Source organism: Coregonus lavaretus (genome assembly GCF_964263955.1).
Source record: "Coregonus lavaretus genome assembly, contig: HAP1_SCAFFOLD_4510, whole genome shotgun sequence".
In the NCBI taxonomy this organism is placed as follows: domain Eukaryota; kingdom Metazoa; phylum Chordata; class Actinopteri; order Salmoniformes; family Salmonidae; genus Coregonus; species Coregonus lavaretus.
Window position 1 is genome coordinate 25,001 of NW_028164114.1, and position 19,983 is coordinate 44,983.

The following is a 19,983-nucleotide window of genomic DNA, read 5'->3' on the forward strand; positions in this document are numbered from 1 at the left end:
TGAAGACTGACCGACTGGTTATTACTGAAGAGAGGTACACACACACAGAACCTAGAGACCGCCCTGAAGACTGACCGACTGGTTATTACTGAAGAGAGGTACACACACACACAGAACCTAGAGACCGCCCTGAAGACTGACCGACTGGTTATTACTGAAGAGAGGTACACACACACACAGAACCTAGAGACCGCCCTGAAGACTGACCGACTGGTTATTACTGAAGAGAGGTACACACACACAGAACCTAGAGACCGCCCTGAAGACTGACCGACTGGTTATTACTGAAGAGAGGTACACACACACAGAACCTAGAGACCGCCCTGAAGACTGACCGACTGGTTATTACTGAAGAGAGGTACACACACACAGAACCTAGAGACCGCCCTGAAGACTGACCGACTGGTTATTACTGAAGAGAGGTACACACACACACAGAACCTAGAGACCGCCCTGAAGACTGACCGACTGGTTATTACTGAAGAGAGGTACACACACACACAGAACCTAGAGACCGCCCTGAAGACTGACCGACTGGTTATTACTGAAGAGAGGTACACACACACACAGAACCTAGAGACCGCCCTGAAGACTGACCGACTGGTTATTACTGAAGAGAGGTACACACACACACAGAACCTAGAGACCGCCCTGAAGACTGACCGACTGGTTATTACTGAAGAGAGGTACACACACACACAACCTAGAGACCGCCCTGAAGACTGACCGACTGGTTATTACTGAAGAGAGGTACACACACACACAGAACCTAGAGACCGCCCTGAAGACTGACCGACTGGTTATTACTGAAGAGAGGTACACACACACACAGAACCTAGAGACCGCCCTGAAGACTGACCGACTGGTTATTACTGAAGAGAGGTACACACACACAGAACCTAGAGACCGCCCTGAAGACTGACCGACTGGTTATTACTGAAGAGAGGTACACACACACAGAACCTAGAGACCGCCCTGAAGACTGACCGACTGGTTATTACTGAAGAGAGGTACACACACACAGAACCTAGAGACCGCCCTGAAGACTGACCGACTGGTTATTACTGAAGAGAGGTACACACACACACACAGAACCTAGAGACCGCCCTGAAGACTGACCGACTGGTTATTACTGAAGAGAGGTACACACACACAGAACCTAGAGACCGCCCTGAAGACTGACCGACTGGTTATTACTGAAGAGAGGTACACACACACAGAACCTAGAGACCGCCCTGAAGACTGACCGACTGGTTATTACTGAAGAGAGGTACACACACACAGAACCTAGAGACCGCCCTGAAGACTGACCGACTGGTTATTACTGAAGAGAGGTACACACACACAGAACCTAGAGACCGCCCTGAAGACTGACCGACTGGTTATTACTGAAGAGAGGTACACACACACACAGAACCTAGAGACCGCCCTGAAGACTGACCGACTGGTTATTACTGAAGAGAGGTACACACACACACAGAACCTAGAGACCGCCCTGAAGACTGACCGACTGGTTATTACTGAAGAGAGGTACACACACACAGAACCTAGAGACCGCCCTGAAGACTGACCGACTGGTTATTACTGAAGAGAGGTACACACACACACAGAACCTAGAGACCGCCCTGAAGACTGACCGACTGGTTATTACTGAAGAGAGGTACACACACACACAGAACCTAGAGACTGCCCTGAAGACTGACCGACTGGTTATTACTGAAGAGAGGTACACACACACAGAACCTAGAGACCGCCCTGAAGACTGACCGACTGGTTATTACTGAAGAGAGGTACACACACACACAGAACCTAGAGACCGCCCTGAAGACTGACCGACTGGTTATTACTGAAGAGAGGTACACACACACACAGAACCTAGAGACCGCCCTGAAGACTGACCGACTGGTTATTACTGAAGAGAGGTACACACACACACAGAACCTAGAGACCGCCCTGAAGACTGACCGACTGGTTATTACTGAAGAGAGGTACACACACACAGAACCTAGAGACCGCCCTGAAGACTGACCGACTGGTTATTACTGAAGAGAGGTACACACACACAGAACCTAGAGACCGCCCTGAAGACTGACCGACTGGTTATTACTGAAGAGAGGTACACACACACAGAACCTAGAGACCGCCCTGAAGACTGACCGACTGGTTATTACTGAAGAGAGGTACACACACACACAGAACCTAGAGACCGCCCTGAAGACTGACCGACTGGTTATTACTGAAGAGAGGTACACACACACACAGAACCTAGAGACCGCCCTGAAGACTGACCGACTGGTTATTACTGAAGAGAGGTACACACACACACAGAACCTAGAGACCGCCCTGAAGACTGACCGACTGGTTATTACTGAAGAGAGGTACACACACACAGAACCTAGAGACCGCCCTGAAGACTGACCGACTGGTTATTACTGAAGAGAGGTACACACACACACAGAACCTAGAGACCGCCCTGAAGACTGACCGACTGGTTATTACTGAAGAGAGGTACACACACACACAGAACCTAGAGACCGCCCTGAAGACTGACCGACTGGTTATTACTGAAGAGAGGTACACACACACACAGAACCTAGAGACCGCCCTGAAGACTGACCGACTGGTTATTACTGAAGAGAGGTACACACACACAGAACCTAGAGACCGCCCTGAAGACTGACCGACTGGTTATTACTGAAGAGAGGTACACACACACAGAACCTAGAGACCGCCCTGAAGACTGACCGACTGGTTATTACTGAAGAGAGGTACACACACACACAGAACCTAGAGACTGCCCTGAAGACTGACCAATAATCCACATGTATTGTTCTTATAATAACACTTGTCCTTCTTACCTCTCTGTCTTCCAGGAGGAAACTAGCTCAGCTGCAGCATGCCTACACCTGTCTGTTTAAGGACTACGACTCCAAACTCAAGACTGAGGTGTGTGTGGCAGAGGGGGGGGGGGGGGCAGAGGGGGGGTGTGTGGCTAGCTATGCTTCATACCTTTGAGCTAAACACCAATACAAGACATGATGTAACTGCTGTAATGTGTGTCTGTATGACAGGAAGAGACAACAGTAACTAATAACACCATATGTAATGTGTGTCTGTATGACAGGAAGAGACAACAGTAACTAATAACACCATATGTAATGTGTGTCTGTAGGGGGGAGACATGTGTAGTCGTCTGGAGGAGGCAGAGAGAGCGTTGGCTCTGAAGCAGGACTTGATTGACAAGCTGAAGGAAGAAGTGGAAAAACACAGAGGATCTCTAGAGACCGTTCCTGTTCTCACGGCCCAGGTACACACACACACACACATTTTATCCCTCTCCAGATACACACAATGAGTGTAAACTAATGGTTGTAACATTGGTCATTGTCAGCCATGTACACAGGCTGACAGGATATATCTTAGGCCTGCCTAAGACTAAAGCAAAGCAGCTAGATAATGTTTGGAGAACAAGGTACTGCTCTGTTTCAGCTGTTATGGTCAGTCTAGCTGTATGGAGAAGGTACTGCTCTGTTTCAGCTGTTATGGTCAGTCTAGCTGTATGGAGGAGAAGGTACTGCTCTGTTTCAGCTGTTATGGTCAGTCTAGCTGTATGGAGGAGAAGGTACTGCTCTGTTTCAGCTGTTATGGTCAGTCTAGCTGTATGGAGGAGAAGGTACTGCTCTGTTTCAGCTGTTATGGTCAGTCTAGCTGTATGGAGGAGAAGGTACTGCTCTGTTTCAGCTGTTATGGTCAGTCTAGCTGTATGGAGGAGAAGGTACTGCTCTGTTTCAGCTGTTATGGTCAGTCTAGCTGTATGGAGGAGAAGGTACTGCTCTGTTTCAGCTGGTATGGTCAGTCTAGCTGTATGGAGAAGGTGCTGCTCTGTTTCAGCTGTTATGGTCAGTCTAGCTGTATGGAGGAGAAGGTACTGCTCTGTTTCAGCTGTTATGGTCAGTCTAGCTGTATGGAGAACAAGGTACTGCTCTGTTTCAGCTGTTATGGTCAGTCTAGCTGTATGGAGGAGAAGGTACTGCTCTGTTTCAGCTGTTATGGTCAGTCTAGCTGTATGGAGGAGAAGGTACTGCTCTGTTTCAGCTGTTATGGTCAGTCTAGCTGTATGGAGAAGGTGCTGCTCTGTTTCAGCTGTTATGGTCAGTCTAGCTGTATGGAGGAGAAGGTACTGCTCTGTTTCAGCTGTTATGGTCAGTCTAGCTGTATGGAGAAGGTACTGCTCTGTTTCAGCTGTTATGGTCAGTCTAGCTGTAAGGAGGAGGAGAAGGTACTGCTCTGTTTCAGCTGTTATGGTCAGTCTAGCTGTATGGAGAACAAGGTACTGCTCTGTTTCAGCTGTTATGGTCAGTCTAGCTGTATGGAGGAGAAGGTACTGCTCTGTTTCAGCTGTTATGGTCAGTCTAGCTGTATGGAGGAGAAGGTACTGCTCTGTTTCAGCTGTTATGGTCAGTCTAGCTGTATGGAGGAGAAGGTACTGCTCTGTTTCAGCTGTTATGGTCAGTCTAGCTGTATGGAGGAGAAGGTACTGCTCTGTTTCAGCTGTTATGGTCAGTCTAGCTGTATGGAGGAGAAGGTACTGCTCTGTTTCAGCTGTTATGGTCAGTCTAGCTGTATGGAGGAGAAGGTACTGCTCTGTTTCAGCTGTTATGGTCAGTCTAGCTGTATGGAGAAGGTACTGCTCTGTGTCAGCTGTTATGGTCAGTCTAGCTGTATGGAGGAGAAGGTACTGCTCTGTTTCAGCTGTTATGGTCAGTCTAGCTGTATGGAGCAGAAGGTACTGCTCTGTTTCAGCTGTTATGGTCAGTCTAGCTGTATGGAGGAGAAGGTACTGCTCTGTTTCAGCTGTTATGGTCAGTCTAGCTGTATGGAGGAGAAGGTACTGCTCTGTTTCAGCTGTTATGGTCAGTCTAGCTGTATGGAGAAGGTGCTGCTCTGTTTCAGCTGTTATGGTCAGTCTAGCTGTATGGAGAACAAGGTACTGCTCTGTTTCAGCTGTTATGGTCAGTCTAGCTGTATGGAGGAGAAGGTACTGCTCTGTTTCAGCTGTTATGGTCAGTCTAGCTGTATGGAGGAGAAGGTACTGCTCTGTTTCAGCTGTTATGGTCAGTCTAGCTGTATGGAGAAGAAGGTACTGCTCTGTTTCAGCTGTTATGGTCAGTCTAGCTGTATGGAGGAGAAGGTACTGCTCTGTTTCAGCTGTTATGGTCAGTCTAGCTGTATGGAGGAGAAGGTACTGCTCTGTTTCAGCTGTTATGGTCAGTCTAGCTGTATGGAGAACAAGGTACTGCTCTGTTTCAGCTGTTATGGTCAGTCTAGCTGTATGGAGAAGGTACTGCTCTGTTTCAGCTGTTATGGTCAGTCTAGCTGTATGGAGGAGAAGGTACTGCTCTGTTTCAGCTGTTATGGTCAGTCTAGCTGTATGGAGGAGAAGGTACTGCTCTGTTTCAGCTGTTATGGTCAGTCTAGCTGTATGGAGGAGAAGGTACTGCTCTGTTTCAGCTGTTATGGTCAGTCTAGCTGTATGGAGGAGAAGGTGCTGCTCTGTTCCAGCTGTTATGGTCAGTCTAGCTGTATGGAGGAGAAGGTACTGCTCTGTTTCAGCTGTTATGGTCAGTCTAGCTGTATGGAGAAGGTACTGCTCTGTTTCAGCTGTTATGGTCAGTCTAGCTGTATGGAGAAGAAGGTACTGCTCTGTTTCAGCTGTTATGGTCAGTCTAGCTGTATGGAGGAGGAGAAGGTACTGCTCTGTTTCAGCTGTTATGGTCAGTCTAGCTGTATGGAGGAGAAGGTACTGCTCTGTTTCAGCTGTTATGGTCAGTCTAGCTGTATGGAGAACAAGGTACTGCTCTGTTTCAGCTGTTATGGTCAGTCTAGCTGTATGGAGGAGAAGGTACTGCTCTGTTTCAGCTGTTATGGTCAGTCTAGCTGTATGGAGGAGAAGGTGCTGCTCTGTTCCAGCTGTTATGGTCAGTCTAGCTGTATGGAGGAGAAGGTACTGCTCTGTTTCAGCTGTTATGGTCAGTCTAGCTGTATGGAGAAGGTACTGCTCTGTTTCAGCTGTTATGGTCAGTCTAGCTGTAAGGAGGAGGAGAAGGTACTGCTCTGTTTCAGCTGTTATGGTCAGTCTAGCTGTAAGGAGGAGGAGAAGGTACTGCTCTGTTTCAGCTGTTATGGTCAGTCTAGCTGTATGGAGGAGAAGGTACTGCTCTGTTTCAGCTGTTATGGTCAGTCTAGCTGTATGGAGAAGAAGGTACTGCTCTGTTTCAGCTGTTATGGTCAGTCTAGCTGTATGGAGGAGAAGGTACTGCTCTGTTTCAGCTGTTATGGTCAGTCTAGCTGTATGGAGGAGAAGGTACTGCTCTGTTTCAGCTGTTATGGTCAGTCTAGCTGTATGGAGAAGAAGGTACTGCTCTGTTTCAGCTGTTATGGTCAGTCTAGCTGTATGGAGAAGAAGGTACTGCTCTGTTTCAGCTGTTATGGTCAGTCTAGCTGTATGGAGAACAAGGTACTGCTCTGTTTCAGCTGTTATGGTCAGTCTAGCTGTATGGAGAAGAAGGTACTGCTCTGTTTCAGCTGTTATGGTCAGTCTAGCTGTATGGAGAAGGTACTGCTCTGTTCCAGCTGTTATGGTCAGTCTAGCTGTATGGAGAAGAAGGTACTGCTCTGTTTCAGCTGTTATGGTCAGTCTAGCTGTATGGAGAAGGTACTGCTCTGTTTCAGCTGTTATGGTCAGTCTAGCTGTATGGAGGAGAAGGTGCTTTTTTTCTATAATAATAATAATAATAATAATATATGCCATTTAGCAGATGCTTTTATCCAGAGTCATGCGTGAATACAACCCACTACCCTGGCATTATAACCACCATTCTCTACCAACTGAGCGTCCATGTATCTGTGACCTTTTAAAATTTGAATCCCTTTTGATTCTAATGGGATGTGTGTTAGGCTGAGATCTACAAGGCAGACTTCCTAGCGGAGCGGGAGGCCAGAGAGAAGTTGAACCAGAAGAAGGAGGAGCTTCAGGACCAGCTGAACAGAGCACTGGCTGAGATGGAGCATCTGAAACAGGAGGGGACCTCACGGTAACACACACACACACACACACACACACACACACACACACACACACACACACACACTGGAATGGGATTTGTGGATTCAAATAAAGTTTTTAAAGTGTGTGTGTGTGTGTTTCAGGGCTCGGATGGAGGAAATGCAGCAGAGACACCTGGAGGTCTTCAGACCACCACAACCAGGTATACATCCCCCCCCACAACCAGGGACACACACACATCCCCCCCACAACCAGGGACACACACATCCCCCCCACAACCAGGGACACCCCCCCCCCCCCCACAACCAGACCCCCCCCCCCCCCGCAACCAGGTCAGAGCGTGTGAGCACAGCTCTGGTGCTCCACATCCTTTCCAACCGCTACACGCTCCATTCATTAAAATCACAGTTTAACCAACACCCATCTATTTTTGTGTCTACCTCGACCTACCACTTGGATTTGAAGTACTGAAACCAAACCATATGATTTGAATGAATAGTATTTTAAAAAAGCGCTCATCATTTCAAATAGTCTACATGTCTTATTAAACAGGATATAAACACTCTAAATAGTCTACATGTCATATTAAACAGGATATAAACACTCTAAATAGTCTACATGTCATATTAAACAGGATATAAACACTAAATAGTCTACATGTCATATTAAACAGGATATAAACACTCTAAATAGTCTACATGTCATATTAAACAGGATATAAACACTCTAAATAGTCTACATGTCATATTAAACAGGATATAAACACTCTAAATAGTCTACATGTCATATTAAACAGGATATAAACACTCTAAATAGTCTACATGTCATATTAAACAGGATATAAACACTAAATAGTCTACATGTCATATTAAACAGGATATAAACACTCTAAATAGTCTACATGTCATATTAAACAGGATATAAACACTCTAAATAGTCTACATGTCATATTAAACAGGATATAAACACTCTAAATAGTCTACATGTCATATTAAACAGGATATAAACACTCTAAATAGTCTACATGTCATATTAAACAGGATATAAACACTCTAAATAGTCTACATGTCATATTAAACAGGATATAAACACTCTAAATAGTCTACATGTCTTATTAAACAGGATATAAACACTCTAAATAGTCTACATGTCTTATTAAACAGGATATAAACACTCTAAATAGTCTACATGTCATATTAAACAGGATATAAACACTCTAAATAGTCTACATGTCATATTAAACAGGATATAAACACTCTAAATAGTCTACATGTCTTATTAAACAGGATATAAACACTCTAAATAGTCTACATGTCATATTAAACAGGATATAAACACTCTAAATAGTCTACATGTCATATTAAACAGGATATAAACACTAAATAGTCTACATGTCATATTAAACAGGATATAAACACTCTAAATAGTCTACATGTCATATTAAACAGGATATAAACACTCTAAATAGTCTACATGTCATATTAAACAGGATATAAACACTCTAAATAGTCTACATGTCATATTAAACAACATATAAACACTCTAAATAGGTCAGGAGACAGACAGGGAGCCTAAGAAGGAACAAAAATGAATTATTTAGGATATATTGTTTAAATAATTTCAAGGCTATAACCTACAAAGAAATACATTGTGAAGCATTAGCGAGTGCAACACACTAGACTGGTAGGGACAGAAAGCGCTCAGCATTTAAACAACATTTAGTTGGATTAAATCATTATAGTCTATAAAATTGAACCAAACGTTTGAGATCAGATTTTTAGTTTTTGCTACAATGACACACTTAGTTATCTACCCACCTTGTTCCTTTCTTTTAGCATGTGCACCTAGTAAGGACTCCATCATGCTTTCAGGAGACGTGTCTTTTCAGATTCCACCAGGATTATTTAGTCGTGGACACTACATCACCACACTCCCCCTCCTGCTCTTGGTCCTCATCTTTAGAAGTCATCTTGATTTAGCACCTGTGTGTTCTATCGGTTTCTTCATGAATATATTTAGTGAACTCCATGACAGTAGCTAAAGAAAGGGGCTGTAGCAGCACACAGGTAGACTAGAAGTGCATGCTGGGCCGTGCACGCCCTGAGCTGGTGAAGTGAGTGGCGCTGAAGCATGGTGGACCAGAAGGCCGACGCTCCAGCGTTTGGGAGTCTCGCTCTCAATTTCAATTCAATTTAAGGGCTTTTTTGGCAAAGCAAGTGAAATAAACAATAAATATTAACAGTAAACATTACACTCAGAAGTTCCAAAATAATAAAGACATTTCAAATGTCATATTATGTATATATACAGTGTTGTAACAATGTGCAAATTGTTAAAGTACAAATCGGAAAAGAAATCAACATAAATATGGGTTGTATTTACAATGGTGTTTGTTCTTCACTGATTGCCCTTTTTCTTGTGGCAACAGGTCACAGATCTTGCAGCTGTGATGGCACACTGTGGTTTTTCACCCAGTAGATAAGGGAGTTTATCAAAATTGTGTTTGTTTTCAAATTCTTTGTGGATCGCTGTAATCTGAGCGAAATATGTGTTTCTAATATGGTCATACATTTGGCAGGAGGTTAGGAAGTGCAGATCAGTTTCCACCTCATTTTGTGGGCAGTGTGCACATAGTCTGTCTTCTCTTGAGAGCCAGGTCTGCCTACGGCGGCCTTTCTCAATAGCAAGGCTATGATCACTGAGTCTGTACATAGTCAAAGCTTTCCTTAAGTTTGGGTCAGTCACAGTGGTCAGGTGTTCTGCCACTGTGTACTTTCTGTTTAGGGCCAAATAGTTATCTCTCTGTCTCTCTGTCTCTCTCTGTCTCTCTCTGTCTCTCTCTGTCTCTCTCTGTCTCTCTCTGTCTCTCTCTCACACTCTCTCTATTTATATATTTCTCACACTCTCTCTATTTCTCTCTCTCTCTCTCTGTCTCTCTCTCTCACACACACACATTTCAGAGATGCTCAACTCCTCTCTCTCTCTCTCTCTCTCTCTCTCTCTCTCTCTCTCTCTCTCTCTCTCTCTCTCTCTCACACACACAGGCACACATCTATGATAAATGAACCCATTAAGACCAAGACCTTTACCAGTGAAATGAGGAATTAAAAAAATAGAAGTCCAGGAATTATAAATAAGATCCTGGATGAAGACATGTCATAAGACTTGCTGTCAAACCTAGCCCAGTGTAAAATATATTGCATCATAAATTCTAAGGGTTAGTAAGTTTTCACTGGGAGTCTTTCCCCTCTCTACATACTGTATGTAGACCTGAGTTAGTCTGTACTGTACTATGGTGTCAAGCAGGAGTGAATCAGTTAGTCTGTACTGTACTATGGTGTCAACCAGGAGTGAATCAGTTAGTCTGTACTGTACTATGGTGTCAAGCAGGAGTGAATCAGTTAGTCTGTACTGTACTATAGTGTCAACCAGGAGTGAATCAGTTAGTCTGTACTGTACTATGGTGTCAACCAGGAGTGAATCAGTTAGTCTGTACTGTACTATGGTGTCAAGCAGGAGTGAATCAGTTAGTCTGTACTGTACTATGGTGTCAAGCAGGAGTGAATCAGTTAGTCTGTACTGTACTATAGTGTCAAGCAGGAGTGAATCAGTTAGTCTGTACTGTACTATAGTGTCAAGCAGGAGTGAATCAGTTAGTCTGTACTGTACTATGGTGTCAAGCAGGAGTGAATCAGTTAGTCTGTACTGTACTATGGTGTCAACCAGGAGTGAATCAGTTAGTCTGTACTGTACTATGGTGTCAAGCAGGAGTGAATCAGTTAGTCTGTACTGTACTATAGTGTCAACCAGGAGTGAATCAGTTAGTCTGTACTGTACTATGGTGTCAACCAGGAGTGAATCAGTTAGTCTGTACTGTACTATGGTGTCAAGCAGGAGTGAATCAGTTAGTCTGTACTGTACTATGGTGTCAAGCAGGAGTGAATCAGTTAGTCTGTACTGTACTATGGTGTCAAGCAGGAGTGAATCAGTTAGTATGTACTGTACTATGGTGTCAAGCAGGAGTGAATCAGTTAGTCTGTACTGTACTATAGTGTCAAGCAGGAGTGAATCAGTTAGTCTGTACTGTACTATGGTGTCAAGCAGGAGTGAATCAGTTAGTCTGTTCTGTACTATGGTGTCAAGCAGGAGTGAATCAGTTAGTCTGTACTGTACTATGGTGTCAAGCAGGAGTGAATCAGTTAGTCTGTACTGTACTATGGTGTCAAGCAGGAGTGAATCAGTTAGTCTGTACTGTACTATGGTGTCAAGCAGGAGTGAATCAGTTAGTCTGTACTGTACTATGGTGTCAAGCAGGAGTGAATCAGTTAGTCTGTACTGTACTATAGTGTCAAGCAGGAGTGAATCAGTTAGTATGTACTGTACTATGGTGTCAAGCAGGAGTGAATCAGTTAGTCTGTACTGTACTATGGTGTCAAGCAGGAGTGAATCAGTTAGTCTGTACTGTACTATGGTGTCAAGCAGGAGTGAATCAGTTAGTCTGTACTGTACTATGGTGTCAAGCAGGAGTGAATCAGTTAGTCTGTACTGTACTATGGTGTCAAGCAGGAGTGAATCAGTTAGTCTGTACTGTACTATGGTGTCAAGCAGGAGTGAATCAGTTAGTCTGTACTGTACTATAGTGTCAAGCAGGAGTGAATCAGTTAGTCTGTACTGTACTATGGTGTCAGGCAGGAGTGAATCAGTTAGTCTGTACTGTACTATGGTGTCAAGCAGGAGTGAATCAGTTAGTCTGTACTGTACTATGGTGTCAAGCAGGAGTGAATCAGTTAGTCTGTACTGTACTATGGTGTCAAGCAGGAGTGAATCAGTTAGTCTGTACTGTACTATGGTGTCAAGCAGGAGTGAATCAGTTAGTCTGTACTGTACTATAGTGTCAAGCAGGAGTGAATCAGTTAGTCTGTACTGTACTATGGTGTTAAGCAGGAGTGAATCAGTTAGTCTGTACTGTACTATGGTGTCAAGCAGGAGTGAATCAGTTAGTCTGTACTGTACTATGGTGTCAAGCAGGAGTGTGTTTGTGATTCAGTTTTTGTTTTATTTTTTGTATGTCCTCAGAGAGGCAATTCATTGTGCAGCAGTCATAAAACATACAAATGAAATCACATATAAAAAATAAACATAAAAACAACAGCAAATAGCAAAGGATATTTACAAGCAAGTAAGCTGGGTAAGTGACATTTCATAATCAAAATGTCAAAAAGGGCTACATGTTAAAGTAAAGAGTTAATGTGCAATTAGTCCAGCACTTTGTTAAATTGCAGAATTGCAATCAGTATAAAATAATACTTTGCCCTATTTTTTTTTTTAACCTTAGGTAACCTGTACCTGCGGCCAGAGAGGAGTAGCTGGAATTCGTGGAGGAGTGAGTGTGAAGAGTCAAACGCTATTTTGTTGTTTGTTTTTGTGTGTGTGTGTTTGTGTGTGTTTGTGTGTGTGTGTTTGTGTGTGTGTTTGTGTGTGTGTGTGTGTATGTGTGTGTTTGTGTGTGTGTGTGTGTATGTGTGTGTTTGTGTGTGTGTGTGTGTGTGTGTGTGTGTGTGTGTGTGTTTGTGTGTGTGTTTGTGTGTGTTTGTGTGTGTGTGTGTATGTGTGTGTTTGTGTGTGTGTGTGTGTGTGTGTGTGTGTGTGTGTGTGTGTGTGTTTGTGTTTGTGTGTGTGTTTTATCATGCAAAACACAACAACCACGAAACACAAGGAGTAGGGGAGAGTGGTGTAATTTTAGCCATTTTTTACATACAGCATCACTCCGTCAAGCATTATTTTTTAACAAAGAAATATATTTGTTATATTTCAGGATGTTGTGTATCCCTGGAAACAATCAGAATTAATGTAAACATTACCGTTTTGAAAACATTGCTTGTCCAAAGAAATGTGGTCTCTTGGCACAACTTACCCCAGGTATTAATTAAGCTGTCCACAAGTTTCTGTACTGAGTGAAATATTACCTCTACCTTTTTAAAACCATGTCTATCTTTATTTCCCAAACACAATTAAACACAATCACAATCACTTTTTTTTTTTGTCTTTCAATCATTTAAAGTATATTTTAACACAGGCTTAACACCTAACAAACACTTTAGCATAGCCCAGGCCCTGATGTTTCCTCATATCCCAGCGATAATGTCTTGCATTACACCTGGGAAGAAAACACTTCAAATTGCTCAACTTGCCATTGGCCTCAGAACCCCATATTGAAGCTTATAGAGACCCCCCAACCGATGTACAAAACAATCTTAAAAGTGTCTACTTTGGTTTAGATACAAGCATCAAGAAACACGAGAAATGCATTTTACTTTTGTGAAAATCAGTTTCTTGGAACTAACTTGCTTACCATTTTCCCATGTGATTTCTTCCTTCACAGACTTATTACCTCTTCCTAAATATTTGTTATAAATGATACATTTTTGTGCATGGTTTCCTAGAAACCCTTTGGCTCAACTTACCCCACTCTCCCCTATACTATACAAGTGTTAAAGCATGTCTGTTGGTTGGCCCGCAATTGCTCTTTGTCCTTGTGTTACTGCATCAAAAGGTCATATATAATTATATGTATGGCTACTCTGTAAAACATCCCCCTTTTGCCAATGGCTCCCAGTTAAAGTTAAACAATGCTGATATGAACATTTCTACATGGAGCCTGTATTCACGTGTCCCAGAGTAGGACTGATGATCTAGGATCAGGTCTCCCCTGTCAATATAATCGTATTTATTATGATGTAAAAGGAAAAACTGATCCTAGATCATCATCATGGCGGATTCGACCAATCAGGTTACTGTATGTACTGGGACCTTTAGTGAAGAGTCCAGATCAAACAAAGCCTGGCAACCAACTTGATTGGATACCACACCAGGGATGTGATTAGAGTATGTATGTTACAGAGGGCACAGGTGACCTGAAGCATGTGTTAAAAAGGGGAAATGGTCATCTTTGCGGGGGGCTAGCTAGCAGTTACGCCCTATGCCGTAATGTGTTCAGGTTCAAGTTTTAAATATAGTTTCAGAACTATATTTATTCACAGGTTTGTGTTGTTTCTGAAGCATGTGTTACTGAGAAATGGTTATATTCTCTGTGGCTAGTTAGCAGTTATTACTTATGCCATATTTATCATGACATTTGCCTGCCAACCATTTGTGTCCTTCCCGAGGTGAACGTCTCAAACAGCGTGTTTTTCAGCAGGCCTAGTGTTTCTGAGACTATCCAAGTGTGAAAATCTAAAAATGTTAATACTTTCTAATCATCTGCATCTGTTCTCCTGTGTCAAAATTAACCTCAGTGTTTCTCCCAATCAGTGAAATGACAGGGCATGGGCCCATGCCAAACGGTGCACTACTTTTGACCAGGACTCATATCACTGTATAAGGAATATGGTGCCATTTGGGGCATAACCCAATGTGTTGTTGTTTTTTTGGCATCTCTTTTCCCAATTACACATAATCAACCTCCCAAAAGGTTAGAAAGACAGAAAAAAACACATCTCCACCACATGACTCCACGTGGTTCCTGTTGGAAAGAGTCAAGGGGTTTAGTGAATAATTGTGTGTGTGTGTGTGTGTCTGTGTGTGTGTTTCTGTGTGTGTGTCTCTGTGTGTGTGTGTGTGTGTGTGTGTGTGTGTGTGTGTGTCTGTGTGTGTGTGTGTGTGTGTCTGTGTGTGTGTATCACCACATATTATGACAGCCACAGACAGAGAACCAATGTGGTGAGGCGTCTCTCTAATCATTATAGTAAATTACACAATCAGATCCCCACTGTTCTCCACATTCTGTGTCAGTGTGTATGTGTGTGTGTGTGTGTGTGTGTGTGTGTGTGTGTCAGTGTGTGTGTGTGTGTATGTGTGTGTGTGTGTGTGTGTGTGTGTGTGTGTGTGTGTGTGTGTTTGTGTCACATCCCCACTGTTCTCCATGTCTCTATTGTAATAAAGTCATACATTATAATTGTGTTGCATCCTGTTTTCTTTACACACAGACGGATACATTTTGTCACAGATTTGTATTGTTTTTGAGATATCAAATAGAAGGATCTCCAGATGATTCCTTTACACACAAGATATATTTGACTTCATATCATTGGTTATATATTTAGAATATAAATATTTGACTTCATATCATTGGTTATATATTTAGAATAGATATATTTGACTTCCTTTCATTGGTTATATATTTAGTATAGATATATTTGACTTCGTATCACTTCATATTCAAGCAGACCACCATAGTCCCTGTGACCAAGAACACCAAGATAACCTGCCTAAATGACTACAGACCCGTAGCACTCACGTCTGTAGCCATGAAGTGCTTTGAAAGGCTGGTCATGGCTCACATCAACACCATTATCCCAGAAACCCTAGACCCACTCCAATTTGCATACCGCCCCAACAGATCCACAGATGATGCAATCTCTATTGCACTCCACACTGCCCTTTCCCACCTGGACAAAAGGAACACCTACGTGAGAATACTATTAATTGACTACAGCTCAGTGTTCAAAACCATAGTGCCCTCAAAGCTCATCACTAAGCTAAGGACCCTGGGACTAAACACCTCCCTCTGCAACTGGATCCTGGACTTCCTGACGGGCTGCCCCCAGGTGGTAAGGGTAGGTAACAACACATCTGCCACGCTGATCCTCAACACGGGGGCCCCTCAGGGGTGCGTGCTCAGTCCCCTCCTGTACTCCCTGTTCACCCATGACTGCATGGCCAGGCACGACTCCAACACCATCATTAAGATTGCCGACGACACAACAGTGGTAGGCCTGATCACCGACATCGATGAGACAGCCTTTAGGGAGGAGGTCAGAGACCTGGCCATGTGGTGCCAGGATAACAACCTCTCCCTCAACGTGATCAAGACAATTCTCATCGACGGGCTGTAGTGGAACAGGTTGAGAGCTTCATGTTCCTTGGTGTCCACATCACCAACAAACTATCATGGTCCAAACACACCAAGACAGTCGTGAAGAGGTCACGACAAAGCCTGTTCCCCCTCAGGAGACTGAAAAGATTTGGCATGGGTCCTCAGATCCTCAAAACATTCTACAGCTGCACCATTGAGAGCATCCTGACTGGTTGCATCACCGCCTGGTTTGGCAACTGCTCGGCCTCCGACCGCAAGGCACTACCGAGGGTAGTGCGTACGGCCCAGTACATCACTGGGGCCAAGCTTACAGCCATCCAGGACCTCTATACCAGGCGGCGTCAGAGGAAAGTCCTAAAAACTGTCAAAGACTCCAGCCACCTTAGTCATAGACTGTTCTCTCTGCTACCGCACGGCAAGCGGTACCAGAGCGCCAAGTCTAGGTCCAAAAGGCTTCTTAACAGCTTCTAGCCCCAAGCCATAAGACTCCTGAACAGCTAATCATGGCTACCAGGACTATTTGCATTGCCCCCCCCCCCCCCCCCACCCCCACCCCCACCCCCTCTTTTACGCTGCTGCTACTCTGTTTATTATCTATGCATAGTCACTTTAACTCTACCTACATTTACATATTACCTAAATTACCTCGACTAACCGGTGCCCCCGCACATTGACTCTGTACCGGTACCCCCCTGTATATAGCCTCCCTAATGTTATTTAATTTTATTGCTGCTCTTTAATTATTTGATATCTTTATTTCTTATCTATTTTTTACTTAACACTTTTTTTATTCTTTCTTAAAACTGAATTGTTGGTTAAGGGCTTGCAAGTAAACGTTTCACTGTAAGGTCTACTACACCTGCTGTATTCGGCGCATGTGGCAAATAAAATGTGATTTGATTTGATTTATTTAGTATAGATATATTTGACCTCATATCATTGGTTATATATTTAATATAGCCAATTAAATGAGGGGGTGTCAGAGAGTACATTCTTTATTTCCCTGGACACCTTTTGGCACAGCGTGTGTGTGTGTGTGTGTGTGTGTGTGTGCGTGTGTGTGTGTGTGTGTGTGTGTGTGCGCATTTGAAATATTTACCTGAATTCTTTACCACCCCAATAAATGTGTCACTACCAAAACATTGTGAAAAAGTAGCAATAAAGAGAGAACTGTGCACAGTAGTGATACTTTTGATTAACCTTCTATTACAGATTCATTTGAGAAATTGTATTTGCATACCAAATTAACAAAATAGTAAACACGTGATTTTTAAACATGATTTTCAAAACCTTTCAATTTAATTTAAAGAAATATAATCTCTATTGTTCTCTGTAAAATGTTCAATGTTGATTGTATGAATCTGAAACTTGTTGATTGATTTAATTACTTACGCATCTAATTAATTATTTTTGTTAGATGTTGATCACTTTACATATCTTTATTTTGCCAAAATAACGGGCGTTTTGGTGTCAAGTCTAAATCATAGAGATAAATGGAGGACTCATTTTAGTATAGACGTTGCCATGGAGGCCTTCCACCATTTTAATGTAGTCCACTGGGTGTGGATTCCTATGTGTTGGGAGCGATCAGCCAATGATCAGAGAGCATTGCCTATGGTTTGTAAACCAAAGACTAAGGTGTCCCGAGTGGCGCAGTGGTCTAAGGCGCTGCATTGCAGTGCTAGCTGTTCCACTAGAGATCCTGGTTCGAATCCAGGCTCTGTTGTAGCGGGCCACGACCGGGAGACCCATGGGGCGGCGCACAATTGGCCCAGGGTAGGGCAGGGAATGGCCGGCAGGGATGTAGAGCATGGCGTTTGCAACGCCAGCTTTGTGGGTTTGATTCCCATGGGGGGCCAGTATAATATTTTTTTAAGTGTAAGTCGCTCTGGATAAGAGTTGGCGTCTGCTAAATGACTAAAATGTAAGTAAATGTAAAATATAATGTAAATATAATGTAAATGTGTTATCCAGGAGCCAAGACCAAGATTTATACCAGGACATTGGTCCCAAGATCCAGACCCGGTCACATGCACCGAACACAGCAGGTGTAGACCTTACTGTGAAATGCTTACTTACAAGCCCTTAACCAACAATGCAGTTCAAGAAATAGAGTTAAGAAAATATTTACTAAATAAACTAAAGTAAAAAATAAAATAAAAAGTAACACAATAAAATAACAATAACAAGACTATATACAGGGGGTACCGGTACCGAGTCAATGTGCGGGGGTACAGGTTAGTTGAGGTAATTTGTACATGTACAGTTGAAGTCGGAAGTTTACATACACCTTAGCCAAATACATTTAAACTCAGTTTTTCACAATTCCTGACATTTAATCCTAGTCAAAATTCCCTGTCTTAGGTCAGTTAGGATCACCACTTTATTTTAAGAATGTGAAATGTCAGAATAATAGTAGAGAGAATGATTTATTTCAGCTTTTATTTATTTCATCACATTCCCAGTGGGTCAGAAGTTTACATACACTCAATTAGTATTTGGTAGCATTGCGTTTAAATTGTTTAACTTGGGTCAAACGTTTCGGGTAGCCTTCCACAAGCTTCCCACAATAAGTTGGGTGAATTTTGGCCCATTCCTCCTGACAGAGCTGGTGTAACTGAGTCAGGTTTGTAAGCCCCCTTGCTCGCACACGCTTTTTCAGTTCTGCCCACACATGTTCTATTGGATTGAGGTCAGGGCTTTGTGATGGCCACTCCAAGACCTTGACTTTGTTGTCCTTAAGCCATTTTGCCACAACTTTGGAAGTATGCTTGGGGTCATTGTCCATTTGGAAGACCCATTTGCGACCAAACTTTAACTTCCTGACTGATGTCTTGAGATGCTGCTTCAATATATCCACATAATTTTCCTTCCTCATGATGCCATCTATTTTGTGAAGTGCACCAGTCCCTCCTGCAGCAAAGCACCCCCACAGCATGATGCTGCCACCGCCGTTCTTCACGGTTCTTCATGGTGTTCTTCGGGTAGCAAGCATCCCCCTTATTCCTCCAAACATAACGATGGTCAAACAGTTCTATTTTTGTTTCATCAGACCAGAGGACATTTCTCCGAAAAGTACGATCTTTGTCCCCATGTGCAGTTGCAAACCGTAGTCTGGCTTTTTAATGGCGGTTTTGGAGCAGTGGCTTCTTCCTTGCTGAGCGGCCTTTCAGGTTATGTTTGTACCTGTTTCCTCCAGCATCACTTCTGTAGAATCATCCATAGGCACATTCATAGGGAATAGGGGGCCATTTGGGACGCGTACAACATGTCATCCATGACAAGGGGTCACAGTGAGTCTAAAAGGGGATAGATACTGTGTCCTTGCATAGGCCTATTAATTAAGCATAAACTGCTACTACACGGGAAATGCTACGTAGGCTATGTGTGTGCGATTATTCATACTATGCCATGTAGTTCTACATTAGGGTGAGGGTTACAATAGAGAGGCTGATCTAATTGGAACAAGGTGAACACAGAGGTTTCCGTTAGTGAATACACGGGAGGGGGAGAATGAGTGCGTTGGGAGCAATAACTGTACAGAGAATGATCTGTTTTTATATTCCGGCTGCATATCAGTATCACTGTGCGGTTAAAACACCTGACCTTTTTGTCCAGCGCCTGTTTTCCATCTACAGTGGGGGAAAAAAGTATTTAGTCAGCCACCAATTGTGCAAGTTCTCCCACTTAAAAAGACGAGAGGCCTGTAATTTTCATCACAGGTACACGTCAACTATGACAGACAAAATGATTTAAAAAAATCCAGAAAATCACATTGTAGGATTTTTTATGAATTTATTTGCAAATTATGGTGGAAAATAAGTATTTGGTCAATAACAAAAGTTTCTCAATACTTTGTTATATACCCTTTGTTGGCAATGACACAGGTCAAACGTTTTCTGTAAGTCTTCACAAGGTTTTCACACACTGTTGCTGGTATTTTGGCCCATTCCTCCATGCAGATCTCCTCTAGAGCAGTGATGTTTTGGGGCTGTCGCTGGGCAACACGGACTTTCAACTCCCTCCAAAGATTTTCTATGGG

The 19,983-nt window shown here is 43.1% G+C and overlaps 1 protein-coding gene across 1 annotated transcript; it reads left to right on the plus strand.

The window, feature by feature from the left end:
* Nucleotides 1-2,688: 2,688 nt before the first annotated feature.
* On the plus strand, nt 2,689-13,024 carry LOC311117442 (uncharacterized protein; the record flags this gene model as incomplete). Its single annotated transcript, XM_084192373.1, has 6 exons — nt 2,689-2,768; nt 2,874-2,946; nt 3,173-3,307; nt 6,958-7,094; nt 7,210-7,268; nt 12,402-13,024. Exons 3-6 carry the CDS (start codon nt 3,182-3,184, stop codon nt 13,022-13,024), a joined length of 945 nt encoding a protein of 314 aa, XP_084048499.1. The 5' UTR covers nt 2,689-2,768; nt 2,874-2,946; nt 3,173-3,181.
* Between the last annotated feature and the right edge of the window lie 6,959 nt (nt 13,025-19,983).